This window comes from Arachis ipaensis, chromosome B3, assembly GCF_059453495.1.
Source record: "Arachis ipaensis isolate K30076 ecotype BB chromosome B3, ASM5945349v1, whole genome shotgun sequence".
Classification (NCBI taxonomy): domain Eukaryota; kingdom Viridiplantae; phylum Streptophyta; class Magnoliopsida; order Fabales; family Fabaceae; genus Arachis; species Arachis ipaensis.
This window is the reverse complement of record NC_142438.1, coordinates 118,856,797-118,880,893: the sequence shown is the minus strand read 5'-3', so window position 1 is coordinate 118,880,893 and position 24,097 is coordinate 118,856,797. Positions and strand designations below refer to the sequence as shown.

Genomic DNA, 24,097 nt, shown 5'->3' with positions numbered 1-24,097 from the left:
AACAAGAGCAAGAAAAAGAAAAAGAAGAATAAAAAATCAGAGCAATGCCTTGGCTTCAATCCTGAGCCGTTTCACTCTGTATTATCTCTGTTTTAGAAAGTTTTGACTTGTACAAAGAGACTTGAGAGTTTGTTAAACACATTGTAAACGCCCTGTAATCTAGAAGAACAAACTATTGAGGCAATCAAAAGTACATGAACGGCACATTTTTATTGTCATTTAAGTGCCTGTATTAAGAATCTACACTCTATAATCTAGAAGAACAAACTATTGAGGCAATCAAAAGTACATGAACGGCACATTTTTATTGTCATTTAAGTGCCTGTATTAAGAATCTACACTCTAGTTGGGTTGGAGCGTAGGATTTCTGACTGATTCAGGATAGAGATATTTCTTCAGGCATGATAAATGAAGGAGCTTCTTGCTAATTGTGTCCCTCTCAGAAGTGCCTGAAATTAGGGTCCAGCGGCTTAAATATTCGAGTAGTTGAGGGCAAAATATCTGCAAATACAAAGTTGTCCTAATCCAAGCTGGTTCTGTCAGGTACGGGTCTCCACGGCAGGCGCTATTCACTATTGACTTGGCAGCTTCCGTCACCGATCTTATGGGCATCAAACTAACCAGAACCTGCGCCAATCAAAATTAACCATCCATAATTTGCTATATATGCTGAGGGCACCAAATATATGCCATGACAATTCAGTATTGTTCTTATTTTAAGCTTACATCTCTCATTTCTTGGTCAAGAACCATTTGGCCATCTTTTGATAAGAACTTGCCCTGTGTCATTTCTGACTCGACCAACCCTGGTGTGACTATGGTTATTCCTATGTCCTTTCCTAGTTCAGTCCTCAAACTCTCATATAAGCTTATTACTGCTGCTTTGCTTGCCTGAACATGGAAAACACGTTATAATGTAATTGTAATTGACACAAAGAGCCACACATGATGACATGAAGGTAATGAAGCTTTAGTGTTAATTACATTGTAGAATATCATTCTAGGAGTAGGCAACCATCCAGCCGAGGAAGCTATTGCTATGATCTTGCCTCTGCTTTTTCTGAGGTATGGGATCGAAAAATAAGTGGCGTACGCCGAACCCCACAGGTTAATGTCCTGTTAAGCAAACAGGGAAACAAGTTCTTCATATATAATTAACTAACCATTAGAAGGCAGAGTAAAACATTGAAGATTTTCAGTAGTTACCATTGCGGGTGCAAAATTACTGATATCAGTGGCGTGTTCAAACAAGCAAACAGGAACAACCCCAGCATTGTTCACCAGATGATCCACTGCAAAAACAAACGGCTGATTAACCCCTAAACTTGAAAATCATAATTCCTAATCATACATTAAGTTTTAATACTCACATCGTCCAAAGCGGTTGACCGTGCAGTCAACGAACCGCTGACAATCTTTGAGTATGGAAACATCTGCAGGAATGGTAATGACATGAGGAGAACCAAGCGCCATGGCTCTTTGTGCAACCTCCTTCAGTCGATTCTCTCTTCTAGCAACAAGAGCCAGACGCGCTCCTCTTCTTCCATATTCATATGCTATATGCTTTGCAAACACAAACCAAACGCATAACATATAATATAACAAACATTTTTTTCTTTTAAGAATATATGAGAGAATAATTGCTAATTAAGGTACCTCGCCTATGCCTGAGGAAGCTCCAGTTATAAGGATAACTTTCCCTGCAACGTTCTCTTTAAGTAGTGATCTCAGAACGTAGTAGATAATCTTGAATAAGAGGTAAGGTGGTAAAATGAAAAGGAGCAAAGCTATGCACGTAGGTGGAACTAGGATGTTCAAGATCCACTCATCCACAACCATTATTATTGCTGCCTGAAGGAAAACGGTGAGAGAGATGGGGGGAAACAGCAAGGAAGTAGACACATATATATGATATATATTCCAAGGTGCCAATGTAACGCTGGCGTTTTGCATGCCCAACATGCAACACCTATCACTTTCCAGAACTAAACACGTGGTAGCTTAGCCTTAAGCTTACAAACTTTTCATTCAAAATAGTCAACAATAGCAAGAGTAGCATCTAATCTAATAATTCTTGGGTGTTGACAGAATACTGTCTCCTAGTGTCTGGATAAATTAAATACATTGCATGTATCACTCCCGATGGTGTATTTTAAGTTTCAAAAATATTTAAATAGTATAGTAAGTATAGATAATATTTTTTCCCTTTTATTTTATGTGGAAAAATCATAATATCAGTATTCCCACCTAGTCTTATTATTGCCTACGTTATATTAACGAAGTGCGTTCAACCGTTCAAATCAAGCCCTACAAGAAGAAAGTGGAACAAATTACATAAGGTTTTTTGTCTGATACAAATTATACTAACTAAGCAAATGGAAGCGGGGAATCCAATTAGGGAAAATAATGGTACAAACACTGCAGACTTCACTCTTGCCACTTCTCACATAGTCACATACAAAGCAAGAAACTAATCATGTAACTCATGAATCGGCAAAATTAGCCTGTAACCATGCTAGCTTTACTTGACTTGAAGTGTGTCGAAAATCATACAAAGCTTCGTAATGATTGTAATCAACTTATTTTAAATTAAACAACTTAGACCTGTAAAAAAAATGGAAGTGGCACACAGTACTTTACTCTAGCTTCAGCTCCGTTGCAGAATTATTTCTTTTTCGGGAAAGCCCAATTAAGAAGCGTACGGCCGAGTCTACTAGTTGAGGATAAAGCAGTTTGAAAGGAAACAAAACCTTGACCCAAGATGGCTCTATCAAGTACATATCTCCCCCGCATGCGCTTTTCACTATGCTTTTTGCTAATTCGGATGCTGATAACATTGGAAATATTCCCATAATACTCTCCTGTATTAATTGCAAAAATATCACAGTTAACTACCAAGTCATTAGTGTGAACTACTTTGTCGTGAATTCAATTCAATTTCACCACCAACCTCTTTTACTACGGTTAATCCTAGATCCGTGTTGATCAAACCAGGTGTGACTATTGTTATGCTAATAGCACGACCAAGTTCCATCCTGAGAGTCTCAAAGTAGTTTATAACCGCTGCCTTGCTTGCCTGCTTAGTAGTAATCATTACTTTCCACAAAGCTAACCAGTATAAACATATTTTATAGGTGAAAATACTGTTTTAGTCGCAAGGTTTAAATTAAATCTTAATTTGATCGATAATATTTTAAACGTTTTATTTCTATCTTAAAAAATTTTAAACAAATTTAATATTGTTCTATTATTAAATTTGAGACATGAATATTAATTATTTTATTGTTAAGTTATATCTTTTATGTATTAAAAGAATATAACAAAAATCTTTTTGTAATATTTTTTTTTTGTCGATTTTTTTTTGTAAAAAAAAGTTTTAAATTTTATCAATCAATCATCAACGTTTTAAAATAAAAAATAAAAAAAACTTTTATGTTGATAATCGTTGGTGAATAAATTTTAATTGAGTACCAAAATCAAATGTTATTAGTTATTTAATATATTAATTATTTATATCAAATTTAATTATAAGATAATAATAAAAATTTTAAAACCTTTTAAAACTAAAATAAAATATTTAAAATGTGAAATACCAAATTAAAATTTAGTCAACTTCGGAGATGAAAATAATAATTTACTCTAAAATATTGCAATGGTTAACGGAGGGTTACACTGTAGATACTGCTTCTTGGGAAAGGGAACCATCCAAAAACCGATGCAATCACAATGATCCTGCCTCTGCTTGTTTTCAGATGTGGGATTGCACATAAAGTGCCATAAACTGATCCCCAGAAATTTACGTCCTATGTAAAATGTGAATTCACATTATTGAGGAGTAAGTATTTCATGAATATCTAATCATATAAATAGAATAAAATAGTCTAGAATTTCATGAATGGCCTTACCATCATTGGAGTAAATTCAGAAGCATTATTAGTCCAATCTTTGAACCCTGAAGCCTTGCCGATCCCAGCATTATTTACCAAACAATCCACTGTGGACAACATACATAAATGCAATATTCATACAAATCTACATCAAAATGAAAACTGAATGATAGCATAGCACGCACAAAATCGTATATATATACAATTCTATCAATAAAATGAAAATTGAATGATAGCTAGCATAGGACGCACAAAGTCGCATATATATACATACATCGTCCAAAATGATTGACTGTTTGATCCACAAAACGACGAGAGTCTTGGAGCTTTGAGACATCTGCAGCGATGATGATAACATCAGGAGAACCCAGAGATCTGGCCTTTTCAGCCACAACTACAAGATTGTCCTCCCTAATGTCAACCAGTGATAAAACTGCTCCTCTCCTTCCATATTCATATGCTAGTTGCTTTCCAAAATAAATTAAACAAAGGTTTATTAACTGCAACTACATATAACAATCATATAGAGAGAGAGAGTGGAGCAAACCTCGCCAATCCCTGAGGCTGCCCCGGTGATTAGTACAACCTTGTTTTCCAATTTTTCATCGGTTTGAAACAGCTTCCTTACATAAATAAGAACCTTGAAGATAAGGAAAGGTATCATGAAGGAGGATAGAAGCACCAATGATAGTGGGGGCAATGCAATGTTCAGTAGCTTCTGAATTGCAGCCATGATTGCTTTGATTAGATATACCGAAGAAATCAACTAGAGCTTATACTTATACTATCAGTGTATAGTGGAGTAGTAGTCTGTTACTAGATTTCATATTCTCAATCTACTACCCGTACAAAGATGGCAATGGGACAAGCTAGGACGAGTGGAACTGTTATCTCCGCACTTGCGCTCCTCGAAATTAATTTTTCATTTATTTGTCTAGTTAAGTGGTTATCAATTAAAAAATTTTAGGAGCCCACTTATAATATAAGTTAACTAACTCAATTTTTTTATTTTTTATTTTAAAATTTAAAAAATAAAGATAGTGTGATTTTTTTAAATTGAACTTATTTTCAACTAGTTAACTTCACTCTTAATTGATTCTCTAGCAGTCCATAATATTTTTGAAATTGGACACTTTACTTATTCAAATTTTAAAATATACAAAATAGTCCCAATGTTTAGCCAATACAATCTTCTTTCATTAGTTATTAATGGTAACTTCTAACGTAAAATGTTAACTCACACATGTAGTCGTTAAATATCCACGCGTGCGTTTTGAACAAATCAGTTCCCAATCCCCATAAAAAATATAAAGCAGTCTTCGAAAAATTTTAAAAATCTCAAAACAATTTCTAAAAATTTTTTAAAATTTCAACATAGTCTCTTCGAATATTTTTTCAAAAATTATTGTCTTATAATATTTTTATTAATCAAAAAAATAAAATATCATTAAAAATATATAATAAATAAAAATACAAAAAATAATAAAATATATACTAAAATATAATTTTATTTATTAACACTAAAATACCATCAGAAATAGCATTATTTAATAATTAATATATGATACTTACATTGAGGTGATGTAGTCATGTAAAAATCATAATAATAACAACTAAATTTAAGAGATTATTAAATTATAAAGGTCATTATTTATATACCCAACCTCCTACAATATTGACACCAAATAAACTAAGAAAAATATTCTTAAATAAAAAATATATTTTTTTTGGCATAATTGCTAACTATGGTAGCACAAACAGTTTTAATTCTAAGCCTGTTTTGTGCAACATTACAACAACTAAATTCTAAAATTTTTGAAAGAACATGAACAAAACACTTGAATTTGTCAAGACATTATTTTTTCTTCAAGTATTACAAAGTATGAGAAGTTTCATATTGGGATTTTGTAAATCATCTATGTTGATCTTGTGGTTGACCAACACTTACAAATTTGACTTCATAAATAACTTGGTTCATATTGCATGCAAGTTCCAAAGAGTTGAAAGTTCATAAGCATTTGCACAAACATTTTTAATTGTTTACGTGAAAAATTTTATGTTAAATGAAAGTTCTCTTATCTCTTTAAAGAACAATAGCCCATTTTTTTCTGTATCATTAAAGAATGATCATAGAATATGACACCTATAAATTACATTAAATTAATATCTTGCATGCTCAAAAATAAATATACGTTTATTTATTTTAAAAATATATAGAAAATTTTGTATATAAATAATCAAATTTGAGATATATAAGATCCCAAATTTTTTAAAATTAAATAATAAGTTACTTACGATTTATTATATTTATTGAGATTATATTCTCAGAGATTTTTACATATAAGTTGGACAAGTTCTTATTTATAATCTAGAGTTTTAGTAATTGAAAAAAAATAATGAAAATTTTTTTGTGCTTTAAATTGAATATTAAGCTTTTGAACCTTATTTTATAAATAAAGAAGAATTAATTTAATTATCTCCAACTTTCACTGAATTAGTATTTATTTAAAAATAAATATACAAATTAATAATAAAATGGTATTTAAAAGATAGTTATTTGTATTTAATTTAGTTTTATTATTTTTATTAAGATTACTACACTACCTTAATATCAAAATCTCAAATTTCATTACACAACATAAACCCTAATTCCCCAAAACATACCCACACCACTTCAAACCCTAACACACACTACACTCACCCCTTCTTTCCTTCTCCCAGTCGTCGAACCCCCCATCCCCTCACACACCCTCACCTGTGACACACACACATACACGCAGAAAGAAGAGATGGGAGGAAGAAGGAAGTAGAAGGGAAGAGGAGGGGAGGGTGTGAGATATATTTTCAAAATATGTGAAAAGCTATTTTGAAGAGTTACATCTCTTCATAGAGTTGTGACTTATTCAAAAGTTATGCCTGTTAAAAGGTTGTAACTATTTGAAAAGTTGTGTCTGTTGAATACGTAGCTGCATGTTGCATGTACTCCGTCTCTATAAATTTTCCTCATTTCATTATTGCTGCAGAATCCATCTCAACACTTTCTTTATGCGCAAAAGAAAGAATAGAGAATATTATTCTGTAAATTATCGTTTAGTGTAAGACTTGACTGTGTGAGTGCATAAACAAGTCAAGTGTTCTTTATTGTATCCTACAGGAAATTCGCCAGTAACCCATTTTGCACACCATTGTATATTGGTGGGGTGAATTAAGCCTAAAGAAAAGTGTGTGTAACACACGCCTTGAAGAATTCCACTATTTGATTCACTATCCCATTCTCTCAACTCACAATCTTTAGGCTTAATTATTCACCAATAAAACAAAAATGATCAATGCATCAATTAAGGAGATGACGTCGGATTTTGTCAAATTAGAAAGATTTGATGGTGAAAATTTCATACGATGGCAAAAGAAGATGCACTTCCTTCTCACAACAATAAAAGTGGCATATGTTCTTACCATACCAAGACCACCAGAAGTTGAAGGGGAGGCCATTGCAGAAACACGAGCCAGACAAAAATGGAACCATGATGACTATATATGCACTGAGCACATACTCAATGGCATGGCTGATGCACTGTTTGATGTCTACCAAAATGTTGGGAGCGCAAAAGAACTATGGGACAAATTAGAGGCAAAATATATGGCCGAGGATGCAACAAGTAAGAAATTTCTTGTCACTCGCTTTAATAATTATAAGATGATTGATGGTAGATCTGTCATGGGACAACCGCATGAAATTGAGCGTATTTTAAATAATTTTAAGCAATATAACATGCACATGGATGATACCATCATTGTATCTTCAATTATTGACAAACTCTCTCCATCATGGAAAGAATTCAAAAGAACTATGAAACATAGAAAGGATGATGTTTCTCTTGAGCAATTAAGTAATCACCTTCGTCTTGAAGAAGAGTATCGTAAACAAAACGATACTAAAGAGCAAAGTGCTCATGCTAATCTTCACGTAATGGAAGATGGAAAATCTAACAAGCCCAACATGAAGAGATACCGAGATTTTAATAAATCTCAAGGTAACAATGGTGATTTCAGAAAAAATAAAAAGAAAGAAAATTGTTTTCATTGTGAAAAACTAGGACATTTTAAGAAAGAATGTCGTTTCTTAAAAAAAAAGAAAGAAAAGAACGACACAGCAATAAAAGATAATCTTATTGCTGTTATTTCTGAGATCAACATGATTGAAGACATTGGATCATGGTGGATAGATTCTGGTGCAACTCGACATGTATGCAAGAATAGAGATTTTTTCAAGACATTCAAGAAAGAGAATGGAACTATTCAAGTAATGGACAAAGGAACGGTGGAACTTGAATTTACTTCTAGAAGAGTACTGACTCTTACTGATGTATATTATGTACCCGAAGTCAGAAAAATTTAGTTTCTGTCCCTCTACTTAACAAGTATGGGTTTAAGTCTGTATTTGAAGGAGACAAATTTATTCTGTTTAAGGGTGGAGTGTTTGCGGGTAAAGGATATCTATGTGAGAATATGTTTAAATTGAATAATAATAATAATAATAATAATAATAATAATAATAATAATAATAATAATAATAATAATAATTTTGTTTATATTGCTGAGTCCTTTGATTTATGGCATAATCGTTTAGGACATGTTAATTTTCATAAATTAAATGATATGATAAACTATGATCTTATTCTAAAATCAATTAAAATTCAGATGTATGTACAACTTGTATGTTAACCAAGATAACAAGACTTTCTTTTCAAAGAGTACAAAGAAATTCAAAGTTATTAGAATTAGTACATTCTGATGTATGTAATTTTCATGGTTGGCCTACTATAGGTGGAAAGAAACATTTTGTAACTTTTATTGATGATTCCAGTAGATATTGTTACATATATTTGATGCATTCTAAAGATGAAGTCTTGGATAAATTTAAGATTTTTAAAACTGAAGTTGAATTACAACATGAAACCTTTATTAAGTGCTTAAGGTCTAACCGTGGAGGAGAATATTATAATCCTAGTTATTTTGAGTCCACTTGTATTATTCATCAAACCACTGCACCATATTCTCCACAACAGAATGGTATTGTTGAAAGAAAAAATAGGGTGCTGAAAAAAATGGTTAATGCTATGCTATCTTATTCTAGTCTAGCAAAAGGTTATTGGGGTGAGGCTATGTTAACTGCCTGTTATATTTTAAATAGAATTCCTAATAAAAGGAATAAAATAAATCCATATAAACTTTGGAAGAATAAAAAGCCTAATCTTAAATATCTTAAAGTTTGGAGCTGTAGAGCAATAGTAAAAGTTCTTGAACCTAAAAGAAAGAAATTAGGAGAAAGAGGTATAGAATGTATTTTCTTAGGATATGCTGAGAACAGTAAAGCTTATAAGTTTGTAGTTATTGAATCTAATGAATCATACTCTGTTAATACAGTTATTGAATCAAGAGATGCAATTTTCTTAGAAGATAAATTTAATTCAACTCCAAGACCTGAAAGTAAAATTCACTTAGAAATAGAAGAAAATGTAGAAAATAAGCCCGTTGAAAATATTGAACCTAGAAAAAGTAAAAGTATAAGAAAAGCAAAGACTTATGGACCATATTTCTTTATGTTCCTTGTGGAAGGGACAGGAAAATCAATAGATAGCATTGCACCTATATGCCTTCATATGGAAGGTGATCCTGAGACCTATGAAGAGGCTATAAGATCCCGAGATTCAGATTTTTGGAAAGAAGCAATACAAGATGAGATGGACTCAATAATAAGAAATAACACTTGAAAATTAGTGGATCTTCCTCGTGGGTCAAAAGCCATTGGTTCTAAATAGATTTTAAAAAAAAAAAATGAAAGTAGATGAAACTGTTGATAAGTTCAAAGCACGGTTAGTTGCTAGTTTGCACAAAAAGAAGGAATTGATTACTTTGATACATATGCACCAGTAGCAAGAATTGCTACAATTAGAGTGCTTATAGCACTTACTTCAATTTTTAATTTTGTCATTCACCAAATGGATGTTAAAACAGCTTTCTTAAATGGTGAACTAGACGAAGAGGTGTATATGAAGCAACCCGAAGGATTTATAGTTGCTGGTCAAGAAAATAAAGTATGCAAATTAGTTAAGTCTTTATATGGACTGAAACAAGCTCCTAAGCAATGGCATAAAAAAATTTGATGAAACTGTTCGTGCTAATGGATATAAAATAAATGAATCTGATAAATGTGTGTATAATAAAGTTAAAAATGGTAAAGGTGTTATGATTTGTTTATATGTTGATGATATGCTTATTTTTTGTACTGATTTAGAAGAGGTAGAAAAAACTAAACATTTTTATCTAGTAATTTTGATATGAAAGATATGGGAGTTGCAGATATAATTTTAGGAATTAAAATTGTTAGAGATGGTCATAATTTAGGATTATCTCAATCTCATTATATAGAAAAAATATTAAAAAGGTTTGATGAGTTTGAAGGATATTCGGTGAGTACTCCTTTTGATCCAAATATTAAATTAGTACCCAATACAGGTTCGTCTGTTTCACAAATTGAGTATACAAAAATAATTGGATGCTTAATGTATGCTATGTCCTGTACTAGACCAGATATAGCATATGTTGTAGGTCGCTTAAGTCGGTATACAAGCAATCCAAGTAAAGACCATTGGCATGCTGTCCGAAGAATATTAAAATATTTGAAAGGAACAATAAACTATACTTTGTTGTATAGTGGTGAACCTTCTGTTTTGGAAGGATATACAGATGCCAGTTGGATAAGCTATACAGAGGATCATGCATCAACAAGTGGTTGGATCTTTACCCTTGGTGGGGGTGCTGTTTCTTGGGGATCCAAGAAACAAACTTGCATAACGGACTCTACCATGGCTGCAGAATTTGTTGCTTTGGCAGCAGCAAGCAAAGAAGCTGAATGGTTTAGAGATTTATTATATGAAATTTCAGTTTGGCCAAAACCAATGGCACCAATCTCTATACATTATGATAGCCAAGCAACATTATCAAAGGTTTATAGCCAAGTTTATAATGGAAAATCTAGGCACATTGGAGTAAGACATAGCTATGTTAAAAACCTTATTGGTAATGGAGTTATATCTATAAATTTTATAAGGTCAGAACAAAATCTTGCAAATCCTTTGACGAAAGGATTGACAAGGAATTTGGTGTTTAAAACATCAAAAGGGGTGGGACTAAAATCCATATTTTAAATAATTACCAATGGTGAAAATCTAACTCACACTTGAGTAACATCAAGTCTTGAGTTCAATGCGGTAAAGTACACTATTAGAGTAATTGCAAGTACTCATAATTATTTCTTTCATCCCAAGGTAAAAAGTACTTGGAACCATAATGCCATAAAGGAACAGGATGAGCTTTTCTCTTAATAGACCTATAGTAAGTATATTATTGCTGAAGTATTTAATTATGGGATACTTTTGATAGAGTCTACCTATATGAGTGTGAATTGAGGCCGGTTCTTAGAATTAAGATTTTACTCTTAAAACACTCACGAAAGGATACAAGACACAAGGCCATGTAGTATACTAAATGTGTCATATTTAATATAATATCTAAATGATACCAAAATTTTATGTGTCATTAGTGCACGCTTGTTCATATGCGTTAAATGGTTCAAACCTTGTCGACCATTTTAAATTCGGATGAGTGAATATCACTGGTTACTAGGTAAAGGTTCAAATCGCAAGATACCTCTACTGAAAGCATAAAACTTCCAGAATGATAGGATTAAAAAGAAATTTTGAAAATGGTGGAGGATTGTGAGATATATTTTCAAAATATGTGAAAAGCTATTTTGAAGAATTACATCTCTTCATAGAGTTGTAACTTATTCAAAAGTTATGCCTGTTAAAAGATTGCAACTATTTAAATAGTTATGTCTATTAAAAGGTTGTAATTATTTGAAAAGTTGTATCTGTTGAGTACGTAGCTGCATGTTGCATGTACTCCATCTCTATAAATTTCTCTTATTTCATTATTGCTGCAGAATATATCTCAACACTTTCTTTATGCGCAAAAGAAAGAATAGAGAATATTATTTTGTAAATTATCATTTAGTGTAAGGCTTGACTGTGTGAGTGCATAAACAAGTCAAGTGTTCTTCATTGTATCCTACAAGAAATTTGTTAGTAACCCATTTTGCACACCATTGTATATTGGTGGGGGCGAATTAAGCCTAAAGGAAAGTGTGTGTAACACACGCTTTGAAGAATTGTACTATTTGATTCACTATCCCTTTCTCTCATAACTCACAGAGGGAGGCTACGCCGGCACCGCTGGGTCTCGCTGCCGCCGTCGGGAAGCTAAACCACAAAGAGAGAGATGCATCCGAGAGAGAGAACCGTCACTGCTGTTGTTGAGGATGCCATGGAGTTCGTTGTCATCAGACTAGAGAAGGAGGGAGAGAACTCGCGCTGCCATGCTTCTAGCTGCCATCGCCGTCGCATTGTTGGGCTCGTCATCGTCCTTGCTGGCTCGCAAGAGGAAAAGAACGTGATGGAGGGGAGAAAGCTCGTTGCCACCGCTGTTTGGCCCCGTCGCTGTCAGATCCGTCACCGCTACTGCGTCGCTGTCGCCGGAGCTTCACGCTGCCGTTTGTATGAAATTAAATTAGATTAACCGTTAAGATAATATAAAACAATAATTTAATTGTGCTAAATATGTTCAAAAATATAGAAATATTAATTTGAAAATTTAAAGGTGAGATTTGGATCCGATAAATTTTTTCGAATGGAAAAATCTAATTTTTTGCGAAAAATTGCGTAAAAATGCGTACCGACAGTTTAGCCAACAGTACCGGGTTAAGTCTGTCCAGTACTACAAGAGAGTAATAAAAACCGTAGAAAAACTTAGAAAATTATTTAGAATTAAAAATCGGACGCTAATTCTAAAGGTTTTGACCCAATGTTGGGTCAAACGAACCTAAAATGTTACGCAGTTAGACCGGACCTAAGTTGGGACCAAGGCCCAACATATAAATTATAAATACACATTTAATGAGCTTTTAGCTCATTTCAGCACACACAAGAGATGGGGGCGCTGGTTGTGGGAGAGGAGAGTGAAGAACACAAAATACTATTCATCATCACCTTGTTTCGCTCATAACTTGAGCTACAGAGCTCTGATTAGCGTGTCATTTATGGCCACGCGAAGCTCTCTCTGAGTTCGTCATTTCTATCTAAACAAAGTATGTAAGAACTCAAAATCTATGCTCCAGTTCTTTGCCCTAACAGTTTCGCATTTTTGGGTTTTGTTTTTGAATAGATTTTGTGATTTTGGTTGTTAATGGGTGATCTAGCATTGAAATATTGTTGGATTTTTCCCCTAACACTATTGGATAAGGTAAGTCTCTTCAAAATCCTTGTAGTTCGATATTTTGGTTACCCTAGTGTTGATTTTGGTACATTATATGGTATTAGATTGAGCTTTGGTGATTATTGGAGTTGTTTTGGCTACTTGGAGTCTTGAGATTGAGTTTGAAGCTTTTGGATTAAGCTTGGTGGCTTTGTTTCGGTGTTTTATGCGTGTTGAGAATCGGCCAAGGTATGGTTTTGATTTTCTTTAGGTAATATGTAATGTTTTGTGAAATATAGGCTAGTGGACCTTAGGATAGTATTGAATTGATAATGGTTGTTAATAAATGTTGTTGATTTATGATGATTGTTGAGAATATTGATGATGATAACGGGTATTGAATATAATTGTTGATGTTGATGACGTTGGGTGGTGATTGTGGGTTTAATGATGATTGAATTGAGGAATGAGAATTATGATGGATTGGGTGAATGATTGATGATGCTTTGTGATGTTTATGTTGAAAGAATATAAGAAAATTTGTGAGGATTGAATGGTTTTGATAACTATATGATTGAGAAATGGTTGGAGAGTGCTTATCATAAATGTTTGGGTAGTTTTGAGTATGTTTAGGTTGATTTGGGTTGAAGTTTTGGAAAACTAGAGAACCTTGTCAACTTGGTAAAAACCTTGTTTTTGATGAATTTTGACGAAGCATAACTTGGCCTCTGAACCCTCAATTTTGGTAAAAATTCCCGTTTTATTGAAAACTTATTTTTCTTCATTCCAATGGTTCCTTTAGCTTTCTAAACTTCCTTAACTTCTATTTAAGACTTATAACTAGTGGTTAGGTCTTGAGACTATTGAGGTTGAGTTAGATGACTTAAGATTAGATCTTTCTGTTAAAGAGTTTAGAGATGGAGACTTAGGTTTAGGAAGTTCTGCTGATGGAATAACTTCAGTGTCTTGACGGAGAGTTGAGGTGACAATGAATTGAGATATATGAATGATTGTGGTGGATGGAATTGATGAGATGAGTATTAATGGACTTGTGCTATGAGCAGTGATCACTGACACTGAGTTATATACTATTGATATGCTGAGATTTGGTAAGTCGCTATGCGCCTGACAAGGACAGTGGTTAATCCCACTTATCGAGGTAGCGTAGGAGCCATTGCAGTCTCCCGCCTACGTTCAGATGTGAGGGTAGTGCGCAGAATCGTGATCATTCTTTCCTTGGTAACGGCGCTAAAAACTCAATATGCACGTTCATAATATTAGCTCTTTATCACAACTTCGCACAACTAACCAGCAAATGCACTGGGTCATCCAAGTAATAAACCTTACGTGAGTAAGGGTCGATCCCACGGAGATTGTCGGCTTGAAGCAAGCTATGGTCACCTTGTAAATCTCAGTCAGGCGGATTCAAATGGTTATAGAGAATTGATAATTAAAACATAATTAAAATATAAACTAAGATAGAGATACTTATGTAGTTCATTGGTGAGAGTTTCAGATAAGCATGTAGAGATGCTTTCGTTCCTCCTGAGCCTCTTCTTTCCTGCTGTCTTCATGCAATCATTCATACTCCTTTCTATGGCAAGCTTTATGTTAGGCATCACCGTTGTCAATGGCTACATCCTGTCCTCTCAGTGAAAATGGTCTAATGCGTTGTCACTGCATGGCTAATCATCTGTCGGTTCTTGATCATACTGGAATAGGATTTACTATCCTTTTGCGTCTGTCACTACGCCCAGCACTCGCGAGTTTGAAGCTCGTCACAGCCATCCCTTCCCGGATCCTACTCGGAATACCACAGACAAGGTTTAGACTTTCCGGATCTCAAGAATGGCCGTCCATGGATTTTAACTTATACCACGAAGACTCTGATTAAGGAATCCCAAAGATACTCATTCAATCTAAGGTAGAACGGAAGTGGTTGTCAGGCACGCGTTCATAGGTTGGGAATGATGATGAGTGTCACGATCATCATATTCATATTGAGGTGCGAATGAATATCTCAGAATCGGAATAAGCTTGAATTGAATAGAAAAATAACAGTACTTTGTATTAATTCATGAGGAACAGCAGAGCTCCACACCTTAATCTATGGTGTGTAGAAACTCTACCATTGAAAATACATAAGAACAAGGTCTAGGCATGGCCGAATGGCCAGCCTCCAAAACGTGATCAAAGGATAATCCAAAGATGTAAATACAATAGTAAAAAGTCCTATTTAAACTAAAACTAGTTACTAGGGTTACAGAAATAAGTAAATGATGCAGAAATCTACTTCCGGGACCCACTTGGTGTGTGCTTGGACTGAGCATGAAGCTTTCACGTGGAGAGGTCATTCTTGGAGTTAAATAACAGTTTATAACCTGTTTCTGGCGTTTAACTCCACTTTGCAACCTGTTTCTGGCGTTTGACTCCAGAATAGGCCAAGGAGCTGGTGTTGAACGCCAGTTTGCATCGTCTAAACTCGGGCAAATATGAACTATTATATATTTCTGGAAAGCCCTAGATGTATACTTTCCAACGCAATTAAGATCATGCCAATTGGAGTTTTGTAGCTCCAGAAAATCTACTTTGAGTGCAGGAAGGTCAGAATCCAACAGCATCTGCAGTCATTCTTCAACCTCTGAATCTGATTTTTGCTCAAGTCCCTCAATTTCAGCCAGAAAATACATGAAATCACAGAAAAATATATAAACTCATAGTAAAGTCTATAAATGTGAATTTTAATTAAAAACTAATAAAAATAGACTAAAAACTAATTAAATTATACTGAAAACTATGTAAAAATAATGCCAAAAAGCGTATAAATTATCCGCTCATCAGAGGGCTGTGGCAGTCTCTCGCTCACATAACCTCTCTTGCCATAAGAGTGAACTCGGGCACTATAACCCAAAAGAGTGGGTTGGGCACTATATTCATAGGGCGCAAGAAAAAGTGCTAGACATTATCCACCAGGAAGCGCCAAAAAGTGAGTTGGACACTATATCCCAGCGTGCACAAAAGTGGGTTGGACACTATATCCCAGGGACGTGGTAAGAAAGGCTACATCGGAAAGGATGTGTCGGGTTGGCAGTTGAACCGACAAATGATATCACGAGCCAAATAGGATAGGCATTCATCATATGCATCTTTTACGTGCTTGTTTGATTTGATTACTTGAGTTATGCCTAATTGAATGACATGCCTACTTGCTCTTTGTTTTACTTGCTGTATATGTATATTACTTGTGCTTTACTTGATTGCATTACCTATATTTTCTGCTGGGATTGAGGAGGCTCGATAGTCAGTGACGATGGGATCGCATGGAGCATAGGTTGGTGAAGGCTGTGGAACAGCGGTGACTAGTATTAGTTAGAAATCTCCTAAGTTATGTTTATAGTTTAAGTTATATATTTCTTTAAGCTTGAATAACTTGTATTAATGTGAAGTTCTAGGATTGTCTTCGGCTTTTCGGATCCTTATATCTTATCTATTGGACATTGTTACCATACTGTAAAAAGCTAGATGGAATGCTTGAACAAGGCCTCTCTTACTGTAACACCCTACAATACAGAGCCTTATGCTTAAGTCATAATTCAGAGATGGCAAGGTATTACGACCTCTAAAACAAAAATTTAGTACGTATAGTAGTATGAATAATTGATTATAGCTAGGAGCCTTTGTAGAAAAAGGGGTAAACAAAAACCGTAACTCGAACGCGCAACACTTCGATCGATAACGTAACGAGCAAAGGATAAGCTAATGCAAGATCATATATATAAGGAGTGTCAAAAACGGGAATATCAAGACTCAAAATCCGGCTGCGAAGATAACCGGTCTGAGCATAATAATATATACATATAATAAAATAAGGAAACCCCAAAGGAAACCCAAAGGGACACAAATACATACAACCTATTCTCCAAAATCCTCTCTAGAAGGAGTCATCACAGTTTGTATTATTTAATGGAGATAAAAGTATCTAAACAAGATATATAAACCAAACAGAGTCCCAAGAACAAAGGATCTTCGCTAATCCAGAAGTCTCCAGCATGCCTCAACGAGAAGCCTCACGTCCTGCATCTGAAAACCACAAAATCCGCATGGGTGAGAACCAGAGGTCCCCAGTACGGTAACAGCTTCCACATATATAATACATAATAATAGAGGAAAGCCGAAGGCAATCCTATAACTTCCTCCAGGTAATATCAAAGCTTATAAACAAGCTAAACCGTAAGTGGCAACTGACTAAAGATCCTTCATTCTAACTAATACTTCCCTTTCCAATTCCTTCAGACCTCCCAACCACCAGCAGGAGTATAATATAGCAAACACAGTTATATCAGACAAGAGATTTACAAATAGGAACAGATAAGGCATTTAGGCAATTAGCAAGTAATATGCAGTCAATAGGCAATCTCAAACAATTCATGTAGTATGCTTATGATGCATGCCTGTCCCTAGTGGCTGATGATATCATCTGTCGGTTATAGAGCCAACCTGACAAGTCCTGGTAGCTAACCATTGGACTGTCCCTCTGTCGTGCATCCCCAACTCGAGTTATACTCATCATAAACTTGATCATAATCATGATCCATATCCATCACCCTCACTGGTGAATATTTATCCATCACCATCACTGGTGAATATTTATGGGGGCGAGCTCATCCGGGCCTTTCACAGTGCCCGGCCACACTTACGACATTGGGTTAACAGAGCTTCGAGTCTCAACCTGGAGCACATGGTGGCTAGCCATTGCTACTACCCAGGGAAACCCTCATCTCCAATGGTGGAAGTGCAAACATACACAATTCAATCAACATCATATATGCATTTATACTTGGCCATAAACATGGCTCCGCCGTAACACGGCAATAATCTAGCCATCCGGCTCACGGTTAAATCCATAACCAGCCAATTCATTAACAATTATGGCCCTTCGGCCCATGGCATAACAAGCACTTCCACCGCCATTCTCCGCATCTCACATAATCATCTTTGATCCTCAATGATCATTCATTTTTCCCTTTGCTTCACTCGCAAGTTACCACAGTCACTAGCCCTTTTTCTCATGCTAGGCATATCATAATGATTTAAGACATAAGTGGTGAGATCGGAGGCTTAGAAGTATGAAATTTGGCTTTTAAAACTCAAAAATCAACTTTGGGATGAAAACAGGGCCACGCATACGCGCACTCCACGCGCACGCGCGGATGGCCTTATAACTCATCTACGCGCAAGCGTCATACGCGCGAACGCGCGGGTTGAAAATTAGCCAAACAACGCGCACGCGTCAGCCATGCGTACGCGTGGGTACTCTTGTGCCCCAGGCACAAAACTGGCACAACTCTGGCACAACTCTCTGGAAAATGGCTGGGCATTGGGTGCAGCACATTCGGCGCGCCCGCGCACATCACGCGCACGCGTGGATGGCGCTTCCTGGAAGAACGGCGCGTACGCGCCAAGTGCGCCTACGCGCGGGGGGTCATTCTGCTAAAAATTTTCTAAGTTAAAAACTGCAGAATTCACAAATTCAACCCCCAATCTTCCGACGGTCATAACTCTCTCATTTTAAATCATTTTTCACCCGTTCTTCAAACGGCATGGACATCCCGGATCCAATTTTATTTCTAAACAGATTTGGCACAAATCAGAGATCCGTAGTCCAAGTTATGTCCTGTCAAAGTATGCCCAAAAACCATGTTTTCATTCAAAATCACAAAGTGCCATTTTCAAAACAAGCCACTTTCAACTCTTTTCAAAATCAATCAAAACATGCCAATTTCAACCCTTCTCTTTGAAATCATTCGAAATGTACCAAAATCAACAACAAGCCATCCTCAACTCACACATTGACATTTTACCAAAATTTCCAAAACTACCTCCAACCATTTTAACACTTCTTAATCAATGGCTAAAGGACAAACACAATCTCATGTCATACATCCTTCTCATCCCAATTTCCAATAATATTAATTCCAAATCAACCATCATTATACATGATCAACATCATACTCACCATCAACATGGTACCACCCATCAAAATTAATTGTATGGGTTTTGTAGAGCTCTCCGCGGTGAACGCGTGGCCACAAACGGAGCGGCAATCGGAGCTCTAGATCAAAAGTTATTGTGGTTTGAAGATCAAGTGAGAGAAAGAACTTGAGAGAGTGTTCTTCCCTCCATAGCCTCCATTTTCAGCGTGTTTAGTGTGTTGTGAGGAGAGAGAGTGCTGAAAACTAGGGTTTTGGTTTAGTTTAGTTGGGCCAAGGGCCCACTTTGGGTCCGGTTGGACCGGTTTGGCCCGTTTGGTCCAATCTTGGTCCGATTTCTATAAAATTGGTACCAAAATTCTCGTCTCAATCTCCTCTATCACATTTAGCCATAAAAATAACATTTTTGGCTTTCTAGAATAAATTCTCATTTATGGGTTAATTAGCCGTTAATTAACTGGGTCTTACATTCTACCCACCTAATTGGGAATTTTGCCCACAAAATTCAAATGCAATTACCTGAGAATAAGTGCGGATAATCCATTCGCATCTCCGACTCAAGTTCCCAAGTGTGTTCCTCAACACCGCCTCGACTCCAAGCCACTTTGACTAATGAAACCTCTTTTCCACGCAGTCGTTTGATACTAGTATCATCAATTCTGACTAGAGCCACTGGAAGCGTCAAATCTTCCCTTAACTGAACCGATTCGGGTTCTAACACATGGCTAGCATCAGGGGTGTACTTCCGAAGCTGCGACGCGTGAAACACGTCGTGCAGGTTCGAAAGATGAGGTGGTAGAGCCACGCGATACGCCATCGGCCCAATCCTCTCCATGATCTGAAATGGACCAATGTATCGAGGATTCAACTTCTTTGCTTTAATCGCTCTACCTATTCCTGTGGTCGGAGTAACCTTAAGGAAAACATGATCTCCTTCCTCAAATTCCAAGGGCTTCCGCCTCTGATCGGCGTAACTCTTTTGGCGACTCTGCGCCGTAAGCATCCTATCTCGGATTTTCTTAACTTGTTCAGTAGTCTCAGCTATCATTTCCGGCCCCAACAAGCCTTTCTCTCCAGTTTCATACCAACATAGCGGAGATTGACATTTCCTCCCATACAATGCCTCATACGGAGCCATTCCGATGCTCATATGGTAACTATTATTGTATGCAAACTCCACTAACGGCATATACCAATCCCAACTTGCCGGTTGATCCAAAACACAAGCTCTCAACATATCCTCTAGTGTTTGGATCGTCCTCTCAGATTGACCATCTGTTTGAGGATGATAAGCTGTACTCAAGCTTAATCGGGTTCCAAAAGCTTTCTGAAATGCACCCCAAAATCTCGAAATGAAACGAGGATCTCTATCAGAGATTATAGTAGCAGGTACACCATGGAGTCTCACAATCTCCTTTATGTATAACCGAGCTAGCTCCTCAAGGGTGTAAGTCATCCGAATGGGCAAAAAGTGAGCTGACTTTGTCAGTCGGTCCACAATCACCCAGATAGCATCAAAACCAGTCCTAGTCCTTGGCAATCCCGACACAAAGTCCATTGCAATACTTTCCCACTTCCATTGCGGAATCTCTAAAGGTTGCAACATCCCGGAAGGTCTTTGATGTTCAATCTTTACCTTTTGACAAGTTAAGCACTTTGAAACATATTCCGCCACATCATTCTTCATACCCGGCCACCAAAACATCGCCTTTAAGTCATGGTACATCTTAGTACTTCCCGGGTGAATGGAGAATCCGCTTTTGTGTGCCTCCTTTAAGATATCTTGCCTCAAAGTACCAACATCCGGCACAATGATCCCACCCTTGAATCTCCATAACCCATCTTTTTCTTCCGACACTCTCCACTGTTTTCCTTGCTCGATAGCCGGTAACACCTTCCATAACGCTTCATCATTTTCATGAGCCTTTAGGAGTTCGGACTTAAAGTCACTTGAGATTTCTAATCGGCTCAAACACAAGGTTCCAGATACTTCTCGAGCACCAATTTTTAGACTCTCGAATCCCTTGAGCAACTTCTCCTCTTGAAGCATCATCCAAGACGCATATAACGACTTCCGACTTAACGCATCCGCCACTACATTTGCCTTTCCCGGATGGTAATTCAACTCAAAGTCGTAGTCTTTCAATAATTCCATCCACCTCCTTTGCCTCATATTAAGCTCTTTCTGATCAAAGAGATATTTCAAGCTCTTGTGATCAGAGAAGACTTGGAACTTAACCCCATAGAGATAATGCCTCCACACCTTCAAGGCAAACACAACCACAGCGAGTTCCAAATCGTGCGTAGGGTAACTAACTTCATGAGGTCTTAACTGTCGTGAGGCATACGCCACCACATTATGATGCTGCATCAGCACGCATCCTAGACCCTTTAGTGAGGCATCACAGTACACCTCAAAAGGTTCGTTCGGCTCAGGTAACACTAACACAGGTGCAGTGGTCAACTTTTTCTTCAATACCTGAAAGCTCTCCTCGCACTCAGGAGTCCAAACAAACGGAGTGTCTTTGCGGGTTAACTTTGTCAATGGCAAGGCTAATTGCGAAAAGCCTTTGATGAACCTTCGGTAATAGCCAGCTAAACCCAGAAAACTCCTTATCTCAGTTACTGTGGTTGGTTTCCTCCAATCCATCACAGCTTCCACCTTAGTTGGATCTACGGCTATTCCCTGCTTACTCACCACGTGACCCAAAAACTTTACCTCACTCTTCCAAAATTCACACTTAGACAGTTTCGCATAGAGTTTCTTCTCCTTTAAAATCTGCAACACGGTCCGCAAGTGTGCCGCATGCTCTTCTTCAGTCTTGGAGTAAATCAGTATGTCGTCAATGAAGACAACAACGAATTTATCCAGAAACGGACGGAATACTCTATTCATGTAATCCATAAACACTGCAGGAGCATTCGTCAACCCAAAAGACATCATAGTATACTCGTAATGACCATAACGAGTCCTGAAAGCGGTCTTAGGGATATCCTCACCCCTCACCCTTATTTGGTGATAACCGGATCGCAAATCGATCTTAGAGAAAACCCCAGCTCCTTGTAACTGATCCATGAGATCATCAATCCTTGGCAATGGGTACTTATTCTTTATGGTGACCTTGTTCAGCTGCCTGTAATCCACACAGAGCCGCATACTTCCATCTTTCTTCTTTACCAGTAACACTGGAGCACCTCACGGGGAAACACTTGGTCGGATAAAGTTCTTACCCAACAATTCCTCTAACTGAGACTTTAGCTCGGCCATCTCTAACGGTGACATCCTATAAGGAGCACTTGAGATTGGTCCCGCCCCAGGCACCAACTCAATAGCAAACTCGACCTCTCGGTTAGGTGAAAATTCCTCAATATCATCGGGAAACACTTCCGAAAACTCACACACTACCGGAATCTGATCCAACTTTTGATCATCACCCGAAACACCAGCGGTTAACAACAGGATACCCTGACATTCGATTCCAGAACAGTTCACCATCATCAAATTCAAGTAATAATTATTCACCACGACCGGCCCTTCTGTATCTTCCGGCATAAAGTACACCGACTTTGTAGAACAATCAAGCAGGACATGGTTCTCAGATAACCAGTCCAATCCCAAGATAAGATCAAGACCGATCATCGGTAAGCAGATTAAATTATGGACAAAATCACGCTGCTTGAACCTAAACGAAACTTTCGGGCATCCTAGCCTAGTTACCATGGCCTCATGGGTAGCATTATACACTTTTAAGTCATAACCTAAGGTTACGATCTTCAATCCTAACTCATGGGCTTTCTCAAATGCAATAAATGAATGTGATGCTCCCGAATCAAATAAAGCATTTAAAGTTTGACCAGCCATTTCACAGTTACCTCGAATGAGTGTCTCAGATCCCTCTGCACCCACAGCTGAGGTGGTGAACACCCGACCAGTCTGTTGTGCTTTCCCAGCACCTTGCTTTTGCTTCTCCGGACAACTTGTGGCTTTATGCCCCGCTTTTCCACAATTGTAGCACAAACCCCATCCGGCCTTGCATGGTACTCCCGGATGGTGACTCTCACACCTAGTACAAGCTTGATCATTCTGAGGCTGCTTCCCAAACCTTTTCCCTTGGGAGTAGTTGTTGTTGGGCCTCCTAAAAGAACCTCCCCTCTTGAAAGACAGACCTCTAGGTGCAAAGCTCTTCCCTCGGTTCTGTGGAAATGATCCTCTGTGACTTCCTTTCTCAGCGGCTGCCCTCTTCACACACTCTTCAGCAACCCTACACTTGTTCACCAATTCGGAGAAAGTCCTAATCTCCATTGGCCCCACCGAACCGAAAATATCACTCCGGAGTCCTCCTTCGTACTTAACACACTTCCACTCCTCATATTCCACCGGAGTCCCTTGACACATACGAGAGAATCTGAACAGCTCCTCAAACTTGTCAGTATACTCAGATACGGACATAGTACCCTGCTTCAGCTGCAACAATTCAAGCTCCTTGGCCGTCCTAGCAGAAGTCGGAAAGTACTTCTTATAGAACTCCTCTTGGAAGACATCCCAGGTGATATAATCATCACCCTGCTGCAGAAGGCGTCGGATTCCTTGCCACCAATGCGATGCTTCCCCAGTGAGCAAATAGGTAGCGAACTCTACACGCTGCCTTTCAGGCACCACCTACACTTGCAGTGCTCGTTCCATGGCCTGAAACCATGTATCGGCTTACGTCGGGCTAGTAGTTCCCTTGAACTTCGGTGGATTAACCTTCAAAAAGTTTGCCAGTGTCATCGGGCCCTGAACTCCACCTCCATCATTACCATGGTTGTTCATCTGTTGGCCAAGAGCCTCAGCAGTGGCTTGCATAGCAGCAGCCATGTTCTCCAACACATTCATAAAGTTCACCGGGTCATTAGGGTTAGTCT

The 24,097-nt window shown here is 37.2% G+C and overlaps 2 protein-coding genes across 2 annotated transcripts; both read right to left on the bottom strand.

The window, feature by feature from the left end:
• Positions 1–49: 49 nt before the first annotated feature.
• On the bottom strand, positions 50–2,094 carry LOC107630836 (11-beta-hydroxysteroid dehydrogenase A). Its single transcript, XM_016334090.3, has 6 exons — positions 1,657–2,094; positions 1,371–1,563; positions 1,207–1,292; positions 985–1,116; positions 727–891; positions 50–627 (listed from the first exon to the last, which is right to left on the bottom strand). Exons 1-6 carry the CDS (start codon positions 1,960–1,962, stop codon positions 343–345), a joined length of 1,167 nt encoding a protein of 388 aa, XP_016189576.3. The 5' UTR covers positions 1,963–2,094; the 3' UTR covers positions 50–342.
• Positions 2,095–2,282: 188 nt separating this feature from the next.
• On the bottom strand, positions 2,283–4,768 carry LOC107630837 (11-beta-hydroxysteroid dehydrogenase-like 4A). The gene is made up of 6 exons (XM_016334092.3): positions 4,435–4,768; positions 4,162–4,354; positions 3,906–3,994; positions 3,672–3,803; positions 2,951–3,076; positions 2,283–2,861 (listed from the first exon to the last, which is right to left on the bottom strand). Exons 1-6 carry the CDS (start codon positions 4,618–4,620, stop codon positions 2,637–2,639), a joined length of 951 nt encoding a protein of 316 aa, XP_016189578.1. The 5' UTR covers positions 4,621–4,768; the 3' UTR covers positions 2,283–2,636.
• Positions 4,769–24,097: the final 19,329 nt, after the last annotated feature.